This window comes from Chaetura pelagica, unplaced genomic scaffold (assembly GCF_000747805.2).
Source record: "Chaetura pelagica isolate M959 unplaced genomic scaffold, ChaPel_1.0 scaffold405, whole genome shotgun sequence".
Classification (NCBI taxonomy): domain Eukaryota; kingdom Metazoa; phylum Chordata; class Aves; order Apodiformes; family Apodidae; genus Chaetura; species Chaetura pelagica.
The window spans coordinates 4,350,066-4,365,526 of NW_009953489.1; the positions used below are offsets into that span (position 1 = coordinate 4,350,066).

Here is a 15,461-nt window from a genome sequence, read left to right on the forward strand (position 1 = left end):
TCTTTCCCTCCTGGTAAAATGCCTTACCTTGGTGGGCAGGGACTGAGATCACAGACTTCCACTCTGCTCTCTGGCTTTGGCACTGGATGACAGTTTTCCTCTTGGGTTTGTTCTTTGGTGTCAAAAGCCACACATACATATTGTAGCTGAGTCTCACCTAGAAGGAGAGGCAGCCTCACTGCATGGCATGCATGCAAGGCTTGAAAACAAGCCAAGACAAGGCAGTCATATCTGCTTGTACAAAATGAACAAACTGCCCAAGCCCCAGGCACATCCCTTGCACTCAAGCCCCAAAGTTCTGAAGCACAGCAGCAGCACCCAGCCAGCCCTCTAAACTATTCCCTATCTAAGACAGGCCCCCTTCCCTCTTCCAGACTCAAAAATATGTGACCACAGCTACCCAGGCACTTAGAACTGTGGAGGGGCATTGACAGGTCCCTGAGGTTCCCAGGCACTGAGCTCACTCCTACAGCCATGTAACGTTTCCCTGCAGCACTGAAAGATCTCACCTCTCCCACAGGAGACAGAACACTCTCCAGCCTGAGGGCTCCAGACATACACGGGCTGATTTTCCACCTGGATATGCCCGAGTGACTCCGATGTCTGCAGTGAGTTTGCATCTTCCTCCTCAGAGCAGAGAAAAGAGACCCAGACTGAGCCAGGCACCTGCTTTCCACACCAGTCCTGATCTAAATCCAGCTGGGGGACACCTCCAGATCAAGTCTACAACATGTTTCCTGTCACTGAAGAAAGGGGCACATTTAAACACTTTCTCCACTCTTGCAGGACATGGATCCCTCACAGTTCACTCCACCCGAGCAGCATCTTCCCCATATGTAAATATAAAGCTGGCAGTGGCTCCCCAGTATGGAATGGGCCCAGTGATCCTGTGCTGAGAAACCCCCTTTCCTGCTAGCAATTCTCCCTACCATGTCAGAACCACTCTTTTTCCCAGTGAGGTATTTCAGTGCATCAGGGGTTATTTCTGTTTCTGCTTTTGTCAGGGTCTTCAAGGAAAAATTCAGAAGGATCATAATCAACAGCTGCCCTGAACAAACCACCACTAGGAAGTGATGAACTCAGTAGAATAAATAAAGAGGGACAGAGATGCCTAAAGTGACAGGATGAACATTTAACTGGCCAGATATCCTTGGTGTAAACCACTCTCCCAGCCTCCAAGAGTTCTGAACTGGTATCCTCCTGTGGATCACAAGTGCAAAGCACCCAGTGAGACTCCAGAAACCAGCCAAGCCAATGAACTCACTTTCTCCCAGCCTAAAGGGCAGACATTAACCACACATGGCACAGTGGAGAGGGGTTTCTCTTCTGCTGGGCACAAGCTGTCATCCACAACAGTCTCCAATCCATCACGAAACTGGACACAGGTCAGATTCTGTTGGGCGACTCCAGTTCCACAGGCAGCAGAGCATTCCTCTATCTGAGACATCTTCCACCTAAATGGGAAGTAATTGTATCACCCTATTTCTGATCTGAATCATGGAGGTTTATGACTCATGCCACTCATTACAGAAATGGGTCATACAGAGTATTCATCTTCTCCATTTCAAGAGCCTGGACTGGACGTCGTTGAGAAAACAACTGCTGGAAATGTGAGTCCTTGCTCCCACAGCTCTCTAGGACCAAAAGCATCTAAGCTAAAGAGCTACAGGTGACAGTGTAGTTAAACTCTAAAATGTCTGTAAGATCAACATCTAGGCAGGCTTGGCTCTAGGTCCTCTTTCCAGTCTGATCAGCACAAGAGTCTCCTCCAGACTAAGACCAAATCTTGGCACAACCCTGGAAAGGTGAGCAGACATCTTCTTCTGGCCACACCAAAGTACTTTCATTGAGCAGACTACTGTAAAACACTGGAAGGACCATCTCCCTTTCATTCAGCTGGCACCTCAGTTACTTCATGGGACCAGGAAAGACAGCACATGGTTGGGAATCCACTGTGCCATTATAATTAGGAAGAAACTACTTCATACCTCTCTTTTTTTTCCCACCTTGCACAATGTAAGTAAGACTGCAAGAGACTGGGTGAGCTGGCAGAGAAAGGACAAGTAAAGAAAGAATTCAGCTGAGCTTCCAGGAACACACCAACCTGTACAGACATGGCTCCATGGCACAGGCCTTGTGCTCTGAAAGGGGCTGTGGCAGCCCCAGGCACCACTGATCCTCTGCTATTTCATTCTTTGAATGGTCAAAGCACACATGATGCACTGGTCGTGTCCCTGGGACACAAAAAGAAAGGAAGTTATAAACAAAGTGAATAGTTCACATCTTTTATGCTGGAAAGATACAGAAATTTGGCTTTACTCAAATCATCTGTATAGGAAAATGGCATATTTGGGAATACAGCCCTTCTGTAAACACAAAAACTCCTTTTTTATCATATAACTTTTCCTCAAGAGTTTAAAAGCGACTTTTCCAAGATGAACACCCCAGAAGATGAGAAGTTTGATGAATAATCAACTACCATGAGAAGCAACTTGCTGTTTGCAAGAAAAAGAATATCAATCATAATTCGGTCCAAATTACATCTAATCATCTTGATGTTTGACTGATGAGGGGCAGGTTGCTGAAAATAACCTCTAGCAGTCAGCCCTTCTAAAATGACCTCCTGTAGAACTAATCGTGGAATATCATCACAGCCTTTGTCCCCTGACAGCACCATGCCAATGTCCTCAACGTGATCATCAACATCCAAAACCAGACTGGGTACAGGCAGAGAAATGAAACAAACAGGTATAAACTAGATTTCTAACAATACTGAACCTAACAGGTAAAGCAGGTGAAAATCCAACCTCAAAAAAGTTACAAGCAAAGCTGTAGAATCTCCTTTGCAGTGACTGTGCTGCACACAGAGAGACAGGGATTCCTGAATCTCAGAGCAGGACCCTGAGGAGCAAATGTCAAGAATCAATCAGCAATGTTATCTTTTTCCCTACCTTCCTTGTTTCCCAATAATGTTCCCCCAATGAGGGCCTGAGCATCACTTCTAGCTCTCAAGATATAATTTCAGCTCAGACTCTCAACTTTCTGTTATTTTAAGTCCCAGCTTTCTCATTATTTTTTTTGGTGACTGCAATAGCTGGGAGGCACTAGAGCATTTTGAGTTCTTCAGGGTTTCAGCAGTCAGTTCACCTGAGGCATCTGCTGGAAAAAAGCTCTCCAGGCATAACAAGTCCCACAGATTGACTTCCACAAGTATTCATTAATGTATTTTCTAAATCCTTGTCATAAAAGTCTTGAGAAGCTTGCCAGTGTGCTCTGTATTATCTGGTAAGCAAGATGTCAGCTTGTCTACCAGAATGATCTGTTCCCATCTGCATGATTATTCCTTCAGGGAGACCAAAAGGATTAGCCATGGCACAGGAATAGAATTCTAAGAAGGAAGTTTCATAATTAGCTCTGAGGCTTTAGTTAGACACTAGATACTGCTTTGGTCTCAGACTTTTTGATGTTTTGCCAGCCTCAGATGGCAGGCTGCAATCACTCTGAAAAATCTGAGACAATTACTTAGTTTTAAACCCAGAAGTTCAGTTAAAACCCTACTTTAAAACCATCTTCGTGATCAAACATTTTCACGATGCATCTCATTTGCTGATTTGCTAATTGAATTCAAAAGCTGCATCACTCTTTGCTTTGGTTCAGCTTCTCACTGGCAAATGCAGCTCACTCTCAGCAATTTGCCTTTAAATACAGTTCAGTTGTTTAATAAGTTCTAACCAAGTATCTTCTGCTGAGGTTCTATTTCTTGCACTCAGCCCAGAAGAGCCCATGGGTTAAAGACCTGGGTGACTACCCAGTCAAACTAGAATTCTGCCCAGGTCTCCTTAAAAAATGAGGATTGAATACTGCTGCCTCACCTTCCCCACAGGTCACTGAACACGGTCCCTGCTGAGGAATCCACTTATAGGTCAGATTGTCTTTGGGAACAAAGTAGCTGAAGGTGATGTCTGGGTTGGTGGCATTGCCATATTCTTTTCCATACCTCCGATAGACCTGGTGAAGGACGTTTTGGGTCAATGCATGAATCAACTTAGGCTCATTCCCTAGGATGGAGAGAAGAGAAACTAGTTCCCTTTCTCCATCCAGTCGAGCCTCAGTGCTATGACTCTCAGTTCTTGCCAGACATAGTCCAAGTGCTCAACTTGTGAATTCTGGGCACTGAAAAGAGATTAAGCTAAGCAAAAGGTTTAACTCAGAATGTTTTTCCCACACAACCATGCCCTGTAGGCAGTCAACACTCAGCCTTTCCCAAAAGCAACATCATCACTCTCAGTGAGCACCTTCCCAGCACCCCTGGACACCAAGCCTGCACCACCTGGATTCTGCACGGCAGCAGAGCTACACAAACTCAGCCTGCCCACTCCTCACTGGCCCCTTTCCAACTCTGCTATTTTAATTTACCTGTATTTCCATTTCTTCTTCTGTTGGCCCATCCACATGGACTTCCTCCAGGCTTGGCAGGTTGTCCTTGGTGAGAAACACTTTGTATTTGACCTGGCTGTCCTCCAGAACGGACGGATAGGTGACATTCAGTGAGATCTTTCCTTTTCCAGCAACCACGTAGTCTCCTTTAACCTTCACAGCTAGAGGAGCAAAAGAAGCAGGGAGGTTAAGAGACATGATGTGGTCACCAGAATGCCCTGGTTCTGGCAGCTGTAAGAAACCAGTTTGAAAACCCCAAACCAGTGAGAAACCCCAAAGAGCATGGCTTCTACCATTTCCCACTGGAAAATATCCCTCAAACTGCATCATCAAGAACTTTCCTTCCCAGTTCCATTTTCTTGTTTTCACAAGCTCATTTTAGCCCTGTTCCCTCTAGTCCCTCACCTCCTTTTCACTCAGCTCACCCAGGTGTGTGAAGAGTGGCCTCTGATTGGTAACACGGACCGAGGTGGCGTGACGAGGCAGGGACAGAAACGTGACATACTCTGGAAGGATGGAAGGAGAGAAGAGATGGTCACTTCCCATTTCTGTGCCTCTGTTAAAAGGCTGGGGATTACAGATTAGCCCCTCTTCACCTTACTAGCACATTATGCACTGGAGCACAACTGCAGATGGGTTATTTAGCTAATATAAACAAAAGAAGGATACAAACAGTGCTGGCCAGCAAGCCAAGCCCACACTGACCTCACCTCTGTCAGCTTGGCTTGAACATGGTGGTGGTGAACACAGCAAACCAAACTGAACTGAATTCTGTGTCCTCTTCTTTCTTTTGTTCTTCTTATGTTCTCTGCTAGCATCTGTATGTGATACTGGATAAGCCAGATCAGTTGCCAAATGGATGTTTAAGAGCTCAGGAAGCATCTGACACAGCTCCCCAGCTCCCAGCAACTTGCTAGACTTCCCAAATGACTACATGGTCCGTGGCCAGAGAAGAACTGTGACCCAAAAAGTCACCCTGCCTACACAGTAACTATCTCCCTGTTACAGGTCTTAAATGCCTTTTTTGTTGACTACCCAAACTCCATCACCAGATCTTCTATCAAACAAACAAGGAGTCATGTACAGAAGATGATGGACACTCAATATGGATACAAGCAGTACCATAACAGTGAGCTTGAGGGTGAGGACTACACACCTTTAGCTTTTCCTTCTGTGTAAGATCCACTCACTTCAGTGCAGGTGGTGTTATCACCCCCACAGACCCTGCAAGAGTCCAGTATCTTTTTGGAGTCCATCTGGCCATCACACCCGAAAGCCTGAGCAAAAGGAAGAGTCTGTCAAGACTTGCTTATTCTAAGAAGAAAACATTGCCTGAATTCCTGAAAATGCTTTTTTCATTAATAATTTGAATTTAAGATGATAACAGAGACAAAGATGCATCTGTACCTAGACCTACCACTGTCCAGACAAAGCCAGAGATTGAAACATCTTAGCTGAGACCACAAGTTTCATTAACTGTGTGGCATTTTCTTTCCCATAAGAAAGATTTCTCCTGTGACCTAAACCAAAGGTTCTGCACTCCCCTTCTTCTATGAACTCTTCCTGGAAAGGGGAGAGGGAAAATTTAAAAAAGCCCAGGAGAACAGTAAACATGAATGGCAGGTTCTAAAGGAATCTTTAGCTCCCCAAACCCAAACCTTTAGCCTGACCTTCAATCCCATGGAGCTCAGAAAAGGGATTCTACCCTCATGCCCATGAACAAGACTCATTTACACGAAGTTACAGGATGATCTCAGCAGGCTTAGCAGCAAAACACGTGCAACTGCTGAATTTATGCTGGAGGCACCGATCCCAGGCTCTGGATGCTGCCCTAACATCCACATTGATCACTGGCGCCAACAGAACAGCAGGAACCAGCGCAGGCTGTGGCTGCACCCTCTGCTGTTCATTCGGTGGAAACGCTTTATAAAATATTGTGAACACGAGGATAATGAGAAAAACATACAATTTTAAAAGCGTTTTCTGGGAAGGTAAAGAGACAACAGAAAACATACAAGCAGCTCAGCATTGAGTAGTTATTAAAAAGCAGACAGCACAGGGCAGTTGCATTCAAGTTCATCATGAAAGAATGTCCCTATTGTCCAGTCCAAAACAAAAGTTGTACTTCAGTTTTTCTTGAGTTCCTGCAACAATCCCCTTGTCAACTTCCTTTTCCCACGTTCTACTCCTTAATTTGCCACTGATTCAGTATGTTCAAATCATGTAATTTTTCTCCAAGAGTCAGGATTTCATAGGGTTATTTATACCATGCAAACATCTCCTCAACTAATGCACAAACCAATTGCTTCTTGGATTAGGGATTAAAAGCCTTAAATATTTCCTGCATAATTAGCAGAATGTCTTATCTACAGGGCACTGGATGCACAGATAGAATTGTAGATTTATTGGAGAAGACTGAGGGGGGATCTTATTAATGTATATAAATATCTGAAGGGTGGGTGTCAAGGAGAGGTCAATCTAATTTCAGTCATGCCCTGTCAGAGGATAAGGGGCAATGGATGCAAATGAGAACACACGAAGTTCCACCTCAGCTTCTTTACTGTGAGGGTCACAGAGCCCTGGGACAGGCTGCCCAAAGAGACTGGGGAGTCTCCTTTCCTGAAGACTTTCAACACCCATCTGGATGTGTTTCTGAGTGACCTGCCCTATGTGGTGGTCCTGCTCTGGCAAGGGGATTGGACTCGATCTCCAGAGATCCCTTCCAACCCCAACCACTCTGTGACTCCACCCAATAAGCTAAGAGTAAAACTCTCTTCCGAGAAAAGCTCCCTCTGTTGTTTGGGACACTGCTTTTTCCCCCAGCTCCTAGTAAACTGACTCCCTTGGGGCAGATAGCACATCAGAGGTTGACCTGGCTTCCCCAGTCACTTACTCTGCAGCTTCCCATGACACACAGATGGAAAGCCCCGTGCTGCCCAGACTCCTCCTGCTCACATCTGGTTCCATCTGTGAAACTGTCTTCACGCCTGACCATGAATTCCTTTCCAACAGCCCTGCACATGTGCTTGCACAGCAAGTCCCCTGCAGGAGGCAGACAGAGGAAGGAGGAAGTTACTCTTTCAGAAAGGCACATGGCTGACCATCAAGCCATGGGATGGACTCAAAAGTATCTGACAGAAAGAGTATCCAGGTTTCATCTGTAAACTAGAACAATCAGTCAAACAGCCTTTCAGCTTCAAAGCACAGACCAGTACAGGAGCTTCACACAGAAACCACAGTTTCTCCAGCTTTCCTTACCTTTGGCAAAGCCAACAGCAGAAGTCCAGGTATAAAAGGATGGTGCTTCCACAGTGAGATACAGTGGCTTTGAATTTGTTGCTGCACATTGTTCAGCCATAAAATCCTCCTGGGTCATCAAACAGGCCTGTATCCCAGAAAGAATTGCATGGGTAATGAAAGGAAGTTACCGAGCACAGAATTCCAAGCAGCATTTTACCCACTAGCTGAAGGCAGAAAGCAAAACACCAAAACAACTGCAAATACAGAAAACCACATCAAAAGGAAGCTGCAGGATATGCAGAGAATTGTGTTTGGAAGTTGGTATCTTTGGTATTTACACAAAATAAACGGATAAAGAAAATAGGAGCAATATAAGAATGTCCCTCTGAAGAAAACTATCATTAAGTGAGTCACTATTTTCTCAGTGTCTGTCCTGCTATGGAGGCAGAAAGAAAATGCTTCATTACACATGCACAAAGCTGTTAAATAATACTGCTGTCTTCAAACAGTGGAACAAATGCTTCTGCTGTCAGACAGATGGAGGCTGTAAGCCAGATCTTTAGCCCTCCTTCCCAGAGCAGGCAGCCATGAGAAGTACAGCCCCAGCCCACACAGCTCCCCAAGAGTTAAAAGGTATTAAGAGCCCAGAAGAGGAGATGAGCCCCTGTACCTGAGTATTGCACATCTCCACTTGGATGCCGGCACCATCACATTCTTGCCCCCCAAAAGCAGGCCTGGAAATGACAGAAGAACTCCTCAGCAGAGGTGGGTTTGTGCCAAGCAAAGAGGCAGACTCAGCCCCCAAGGCCCTGGATCAGGCAGGAGGCACTGTGAGCTCCCCCTCACCTGGGGCTGTTGCAGAGCCGCTGCCGCCGCACGACACCCCCTCCACAGCTGCGGGAGCAGGAGGAGAAGGGGCTCCAGGCAGACCAGTGCCCATGGACTGCAGCCATGGGGTTCAGCTCTTCCAGAGAGCTGCACTGCCCCTTGGAGCACCACTAGGACCAAGAGTATAGAGGATTAGCAGCAGAACCACAGTGGGTGAGGAGGAGGGCGAGAAGCAGGGCTGGGATCTGCAGCAGGGCACAAGTCCCCATCTTTTTACAGGCCAGACTATGACACAGAATCCCAAGATGAATGAGGCACCTTCCCACAAGAGTCTAGAAGAACCTCATTCCTAATTAAGCTCTACCATGAGGCTGAGGTTAAAACAAAGAGGTCAGAGGTCATTTCAAGTGGAAAGCAAAGGCTTTGAAGAGAACTCAGATATCAGGCTACAGAACTGCAAAGCAACTCCAGAGATCCGGACAAGGTCAAAACACAAGATCAGCTGGTACAAACTCATGACTGGAGGGGCAGTGAGTGCCCTGTACCTTCCAGCCACCAACCACATCTTGCTGTCTAATGAGCTCCAGAGCATCCACACTCACTCCTTATCACCAGACCAGCAGTCTCCTTACCTTATTGATGCCACACTCAGTACCATCCAAGAGGGGAACAAGAAGCCGATTACAGCTGGATTTGTCTCCTGGTTCTACATGGCATGAGAGAACTTCACATATGTCCTGGTGTGAGAAGAAAATAAGAGATTAAAGGGAGTCAGGCTCATCAACACAGCAGTCCTAAAAACTGCTCTGTTTCAATGGTGCATGTTCTGGCTGTTTGGTTTCCCCACAGGTACCCAACAATGCAGACAAGTCCCTTCGTTCCTCCTGCCCTCCTGGGCAAAAGTTGTGGGCACGTCAAAAGCCCATCACCACCAGCTGCAATGCTAGAAAATGACCAACTGAAGCAATTCAAGTTTCACCCACCTTAGTGCTTCCTCATTAGCCAAACATGCCTGAACAGCAGCTATCAGCCATGCTGCATTTCTCAGACATGGGGACTTGAGCAGTGGTGGGGAAGCTGAGGGAGTCCCATGAACAAGAGCTCCCTAGGAGAGGGCCCTGACTAGGTAAACTCAACATCAGCACCACCAGCCCCCTGCTTGGAGAGAAGGCTTTGGGTACTGTGCAAACCTCAAAGGAGACTTATGTGCACAAAGGAGGTGAGAGAGAAGTGAAGCTTTTCAAAAGCCTTTGAAGGTTTGTTCTTTGCCAAGAAATCCGTACCAGGAAAGCACCTTCCATCCCCTTATAATGAAAAATGTCCCCAGTTCCCTTTTTCCTGGAAACCAGCACATCTCCCTGCTGCCCACAGCAAGACAAACAAACTTTCTACCTACAACATTGCTGTCAGCAAAGGTGCACACTGTGGCAGCACTCCCAAAGGCTATTTTGCATTGCTCATCTGCTCCATAGTACAGGCCAGGCTTCCAGCCAGGGATGCTGCCGTCCGTGTCCGGCAGGTCATTTAAGCAGTTTGTTTGGCCTGTGCTGATAGAAACATAGGAAATATCACTTTCCCAGCTGTGGGCAGTAAGGACAATGACATGTTTGCAAACTTGTGCTGAGTTTCATTCTGGGAGTTGGCTGTTGCTTTCCCAGACAACACATGCTCACTGTGGGCTGTGATGGATTTAGCTGCAGCAGCTGCCTGGAGATCCTCGCAGTTCCCTGCTGCTGAAGTTGTAACAGAAACCCATTCCTGTTCCTCACCCAGCCAGCTCACAGCCCACAGTGCTTGTTTACACCTAGATGCTCTGACATTTGAAATGGAATTTCCAGGCTGAGGTAGTGTCTGAGAAGTCCAACACAGCCCAGGCACGTTGGTCACTAACCAAAGTCATTTCCAGCTACTTGAAGCACAAACTGGGCTTAACCTCAACAACAGTGATAAGACATAAACAAACCCCAAGCTTTTTAACAGTTTCTCATTTTCCAAGAACATCCTGTTTTACTCCTTGTCTTTCCCAGCCCTCTCCTAAGCTCCCAGCACAGGGGAGCACTCCCACACACAGAACTCCTCCCTTACCTGACAAAGGCCAGGAACTCCTCTCGGCTGCACTGTGACCAGGAGAGGTCGATGCTGCTGTGGGTTCCTGCTTAGCCCATGATGTAACCACTGCTGCTGCAACGATTGCCCTCTCCATCGTGGGGAATTCCAAGACTGTAAGAGAGGAAGCACAGTGCCCTGAGGAGAAGAAACCCAGAGGCTGGTTTCCCTCAGAGCTTCTCTTCTCTAAGCAAAGGCTGAGCTCCCTCTGCAGCTTTTCCTTTTACTTTACTTTTACTTTTTTTTTTTCTTCACTTTTCCTTTACTTTATCACAAAGGTTTTCTCTCCTCTGTGCAGCTTCTAATTGGCACAAAAGATGCAGGAACACCAGAAATGCAAGGAACTCTTTCCAAAGTTTATAATAGTCTAGAGGAAATCCCCTGTTACACCAGGACATCATTTTCCATCTTCTAAATCCTTTAAACCGAGGAACGTTTTTACCCAAATAAAACCTACTGGGCTGCTCTGGGGCTTATCCTACTGACCTGTGCCCAATCTCATGGGCTATGGTAACTCCCAGGTCAAAGCCAGTGTCCTGGGTAATGACACAGCTCCAGAAGGAGGAGCAGACTCCACCTAACTGAGTCACTCCACGGAGCTCCTTGTTCCCATCAGGTAACTCCAAGTCAAACCTAAAGGGAGACAGAGAGGAAACAGCAAAGAACCTTTGCAGCTAGAAAAGTCAGGTCTAGACTGAATTCAGCTGAATTTATTGGCACCTTCCTGATCTAACTTGCCAGCTACCTAACATTATTTTGACACTTGGAGCTCCCTGGGACAAGGCAGTAGCAGTAGGGTCCCATGAACACCCATGGTTCAAAATTTATGGTGATTCCACATTTAAAAATCCCCATGACCCCAGACAAGCAGAACAGAATAGAAATCACCTAATCCTGCTTGCAAATGACAGGGCAGTATCACCACCTCTCTGAAGAAAGAGAACCAAAACAAAGCCAGTACACTCCAGAAAGTTTGCCCTTGACAAATTTAAACCAAGGCAATTTAAAGAAAAAAAGCCTAAAAGTCAGACAAAATGTCTGACCAGAGCAGCACTAGATATCTCAGGTAGAAAACACCAATGGCTTTTCACTTCCAGTTACTGTTTGATATGCCTGCCCACAGAAAGCTGCAGTGGGTTTGGCTGTGCTGCTCTGGAAACACACAAGGTCTGCTCAAGTCTGGCTGGTTGGTGCATGGGGAATACTTCAGTTCCTTCAGAAACAGAAGGAACAGCATCTCTGAGTAACTGCATCACACTAAGGGCAAGAGAACCAACCCAAACAGGAGAACCAACCCACTTCCAAAGACTCTGTGATGCCCTATTGCTGGAAGACCCAGTGCAAACCCCACAGCTGGACACCACCAGCCCTGTTTCCAGTCCCCTCTCAGGGCAGAGGAGCTTCAGTACCTGGTGACATAGAGGACAATGTCAGCATGCTGGGGATCAGAGTCATTCTGGGGGTTGACCTTCTTGCTCCACTCACAAACACTGATCAGTGAGGAGGTGATGTTTGTTGTGATGTTTACCTCTGCCTAGAGGGAAGCCACATGCTTTTACAGCTTTTAGCAACTCCTTGGACAACAGCTGAACACAGTCCTCCCTGCTTACCTCTGGTTCTCTCAAAACAAGCATTTGCATAAGATGAACCCTGAAATGAGCACCCAGGGAGGGATCTCTCAGCAGTTCTGCCCCCTGTTCAGAGACAGAAAAGGTTCAACCAAGGAGGCACCTCAGTGACCCCCACTAACCTGTTCCCAAAACTGGGCTGTGCTCACTACAGAGGTAACAGTCCTGATAAACACCAGGGGTAACTATAAAATCACCAGGAAATACAACATTAAAGTATGCACTACAAATGTAAATTAATCTGTCAACAGATGAGAACTGTTGTTAGATGCTCTGAAGCAGAAAGAAAAATCTGCACAGAAAACAATTTCATAAGGTAGGAGAATCCTGAAGATTTTTTTTGCAATATACACACACTGAAAATGCATAAACAAATTCTTATTAATAGCAAAGACACTTAGAGAAATCCTCTAAGAGAAATATAAAATACTGAAAAAACAACAAACTGAAAATACTGAAAAAAAACACCTTGAAATATAAAATGTAAGATTAATTCAGTGGATCTTGTTCAATCTCACTGAAACCAACAGGGGCTGGGCAAAGGCTCTGGCAATGAAACTCTTGCTCCTGTATCTGACATGCAACATCATTAGTAATGAAATTAAGAGCTACAATTTCTACCTGGGCTGTAAGGCTACAGTCCCAAAGCTTCTGACACCCCTTTTCCTTTTGCAGCTCCTTTGCAAGGGAAAACTTGCCATGCAGTGCCCAGAGAAGCAGAGAGGAACACCCTGCACGTGAGCAGAGCTCTGCACAAGGAGCAGGAAACCAGAGACCTCTGAAAGGGCACTCACAGAGGTCCCTCCACCTGTGACACTGTGAGCTCTGACACTGGGACAGCAATCCAAACAGAAAGCTACTCACAATGTTCAGGTTGGCAAGAATATATCGCTCCGTGTCCTCTTTGTGGTACGAGTAAACATCTGGGCCTGCTATAACCATCAGCTCCAGATGTTTGACAGCTCCCTCAGCCCTCTTCTGAAGGCAAGGAGGAAAAGGCCCTGCTGACACAGAGTTTAAAATGCAACACACCATAAAAGGTCCTACAGTTCCGCTCCCTCTTCCTGAAAGACCAGAACAATCCAGCTGGAAGACCACTCCACCAGCTGCTTGCTCAGGCTTCTCACTTCTGCTGGGTTCTTTCACTTGCCAGCATGCTTAGACACACTTAGGCTACCAAAATAACAAACAGCTAAACACACACACACACTAGTTCCACCTCAGTGAGGGGAGGAACTATCAAGTAGACTTGTATTTGTAGATATGGATTTTCCTCTGAGCTCAGGCAAACAACCCCACTGCCAGGAGACAGCTTTTCCAAGGAGAAAAAGTGGAAGTTCCTCTCCATGGATGTTACCTCTTGCTGTACCTTCCGCTCTTGCAGGGTTTCTGAAGACAATGTGGGGTCTGGAGAAGCCAAGGTCCTTCAGCAGGGCCACATCTTTGCTTCTGACAGGCCTGATATGAATCTTTTCCTCATCTGCAATGACGACTCCTTGCTAAGGGGGATGAAATTCCATCAGTGAGTTATTGCAAAGGCATTTGCTGTCAATGGAGAACATCCCTCCTGTTTCTCCTTTGTCATGCTTGGATTTATTAAATGGATGGTTCACACATGTTTGGAGCATCAAGCTGCAAACCTATGAGGGCTGTAAATGCTTGTAAAAATAAGCTCAGTGCATACTCACCAGCTGTCCTTCACAGTAAGTGACTCTACACTCAGCCCCAGGAGGCTGCAGTGGATTTCCACCTGCAAAGCAGTTGGTGGAGAACTGCTTCAGGAGGCTAAAGGAAGAGTTCACCACTTGATGGCTCACGAAGGAAGAAGAAAGGAGGGCATGGTCCTCTAGAAACTCAAAGGCATAGAGTTCTCCCCAGGCCTCAAAGGAGCAGTGTTGAATTCGACAGGACATCAGCCCCATCTGTTCCTCCTTACAAGGGCAAGTTGGCTCAGCAACAACAAACTCGGGTGCTGAAAGAAACAGGACAAGACCAGAACAAGGGGAAGAGTTTGGAGAAAGGATGATCCACAGAAAACAAATGAAAGTATCTCTTTCCATAGGAAAAACTACCCTCCAAATGACAAATGTGGCCTTTCAGGGCCACTCTTATCAGCAGTCAAAAAACCCCTCTGTGCCTTCATGTAGTCCAAACTGAGGATAATCTGATTGAGAACAGACAGCAGCTCTGAAACTGGATCTTAATTTATCTGTGCTTTTGCTCCTTTGATAAGGAGAGCAGCTCATTCAACAAAGGCACAGACAGTTCTACTTCTTCAGATGTCATGTGTTACTGAGGGAGAATTATCCAAATCCAGACAGAGACAGTGGGATGAGCACTAGGTGAACTCACAAGTGGACAACATCTCTGCATTAAGGATTTGAGAATGTAAAACATGTCATTATGCTGAACTACCATCAACCCAAACCCAGAGTACTAGTTTATCCACATGCTTATTTAAAAAAACACCAATTTTTCACATTTAAAGCTGTTCTTAGTCTAAAGCTTACCACTCAGAAAACCTGGACCTGCTAATCTCATTAAAAAAATAACCAATACAAGCATGAGGACTGCAGGAGAAATGTGCAAAAAGATTGATTCTGTCTCCTTCAACAGATACTGACCCAGTTCTGCAACTGCTTTCACACTGAAACATGAAATGCCTCACTGAGCAACAGGGCTCAGAAATGCTAAATGCTTGTCAGAACAGGCTTTGATAATGTGTCCTTACACACAGGGTTAGAAATCAACTGACAGACCCGTTCCAAAAGGAGCCCTGCTTACCATCAGCCACTGAGCTGGTTCCAAAATAGGAGAAAACACCTTCTGCATCCAAAGCCCCGAGAAATTCCTGCAAGAAGAAGAACAGCTTCACTTTCCTCCTCGTGTTTTTCTTAAGAAAAACAAATGGATACAAGGCTATCCCTTCCTGGGACCCGACCCGGCAGGAACTCCAGCAAACCAGCCCACGAGCTCTCGTGGCTCCACTTTGCTCGACCCAACAGCCACCCGGGGGGAGCAGCTTCATCTTCTCGGTTAGCGGGGTTTGATGGATTTTGGCTCAGAAACACATCGTGTTGGGGTTTGTTTTTTTCCCTAGCAATACCCCCAGGCTCCCTGGCAGCCCGGTGTGTGCGGACTCACCTCCCGGGCAGCCGGGGCCCCGCACAGCCCCAGGGGCAGCAGCAGCAGCGCCCGGATCGCCCAACCGACCCTCATGCC

The 15,461-nt window shown here is 46.3% G+C and overlaps 1 protein-coding gene across 1 annotated transcript in view; it reads right to left on the minus strand.

Moving 5' to 3' along the window:
• ADAMTS13 (ADAM metallopeptidase with thrombospondin type 1 motif, 13) overlaps window positions 1-15,458 on the minus strand; it is an 18,938-nt gene extending 3,480 nt beyond the window's left edge. The window contains 23 exon segments of the mRNA XM_009998864.1: window positions 28-157; window positions 510-627; window positions 1,265-1,454; window positions 2,105-2,234; window positions 3,873-4,008; window positions 4,417-4,598; window positions 4,863-4,943; window positions 5,594-5,714; window positions 7,331-7,479; window positions 7,696-7,822; window positions 8,348-8,411; window positions 8,524-8,675; window positions 9,138-9,242; window positions 9,902-10,052; window positions 10,591-10,725; window positions 11,098-11,244; window positions 12,021-12,145; window positions 12,222-12,305; window positions 13,104-13,240; window positions 13,597-13,738; window positions 13,928-14,211; window positions 15,024-15,090; window positions 15,393-15,458. Coding sequence (XP_009997166.1) covers window positions 28-157; window positions 510-627; window positions 1,265-1,454; window positions 2,105-2,234; window positions 3,873-4,008; window positions 4,417-4,598; window positions 4,863-4,943; window positions 5,594-5,714; window positions 7,331-7,479; window positions 7,696-7,822; window positions 8,348-8,411; window positions 8,524-8,675; window positions 9,138-9,242; window positions 9,902-10,052; window positions 10,591-10,725; window positions 11,098-11,244; window positions 12,021-12,145; window positions 12,222-12,305; window positions 13,104-13,240; window positions 13,597-13,738; window positions 13,928-14,211; window positions 15,024-15,090; window positions 15,393-15,458 — 3,023 coding nt within the window.
• Between the last annotated feature and the right edge of the window lie 3 nt (window positions 15,459-15,461).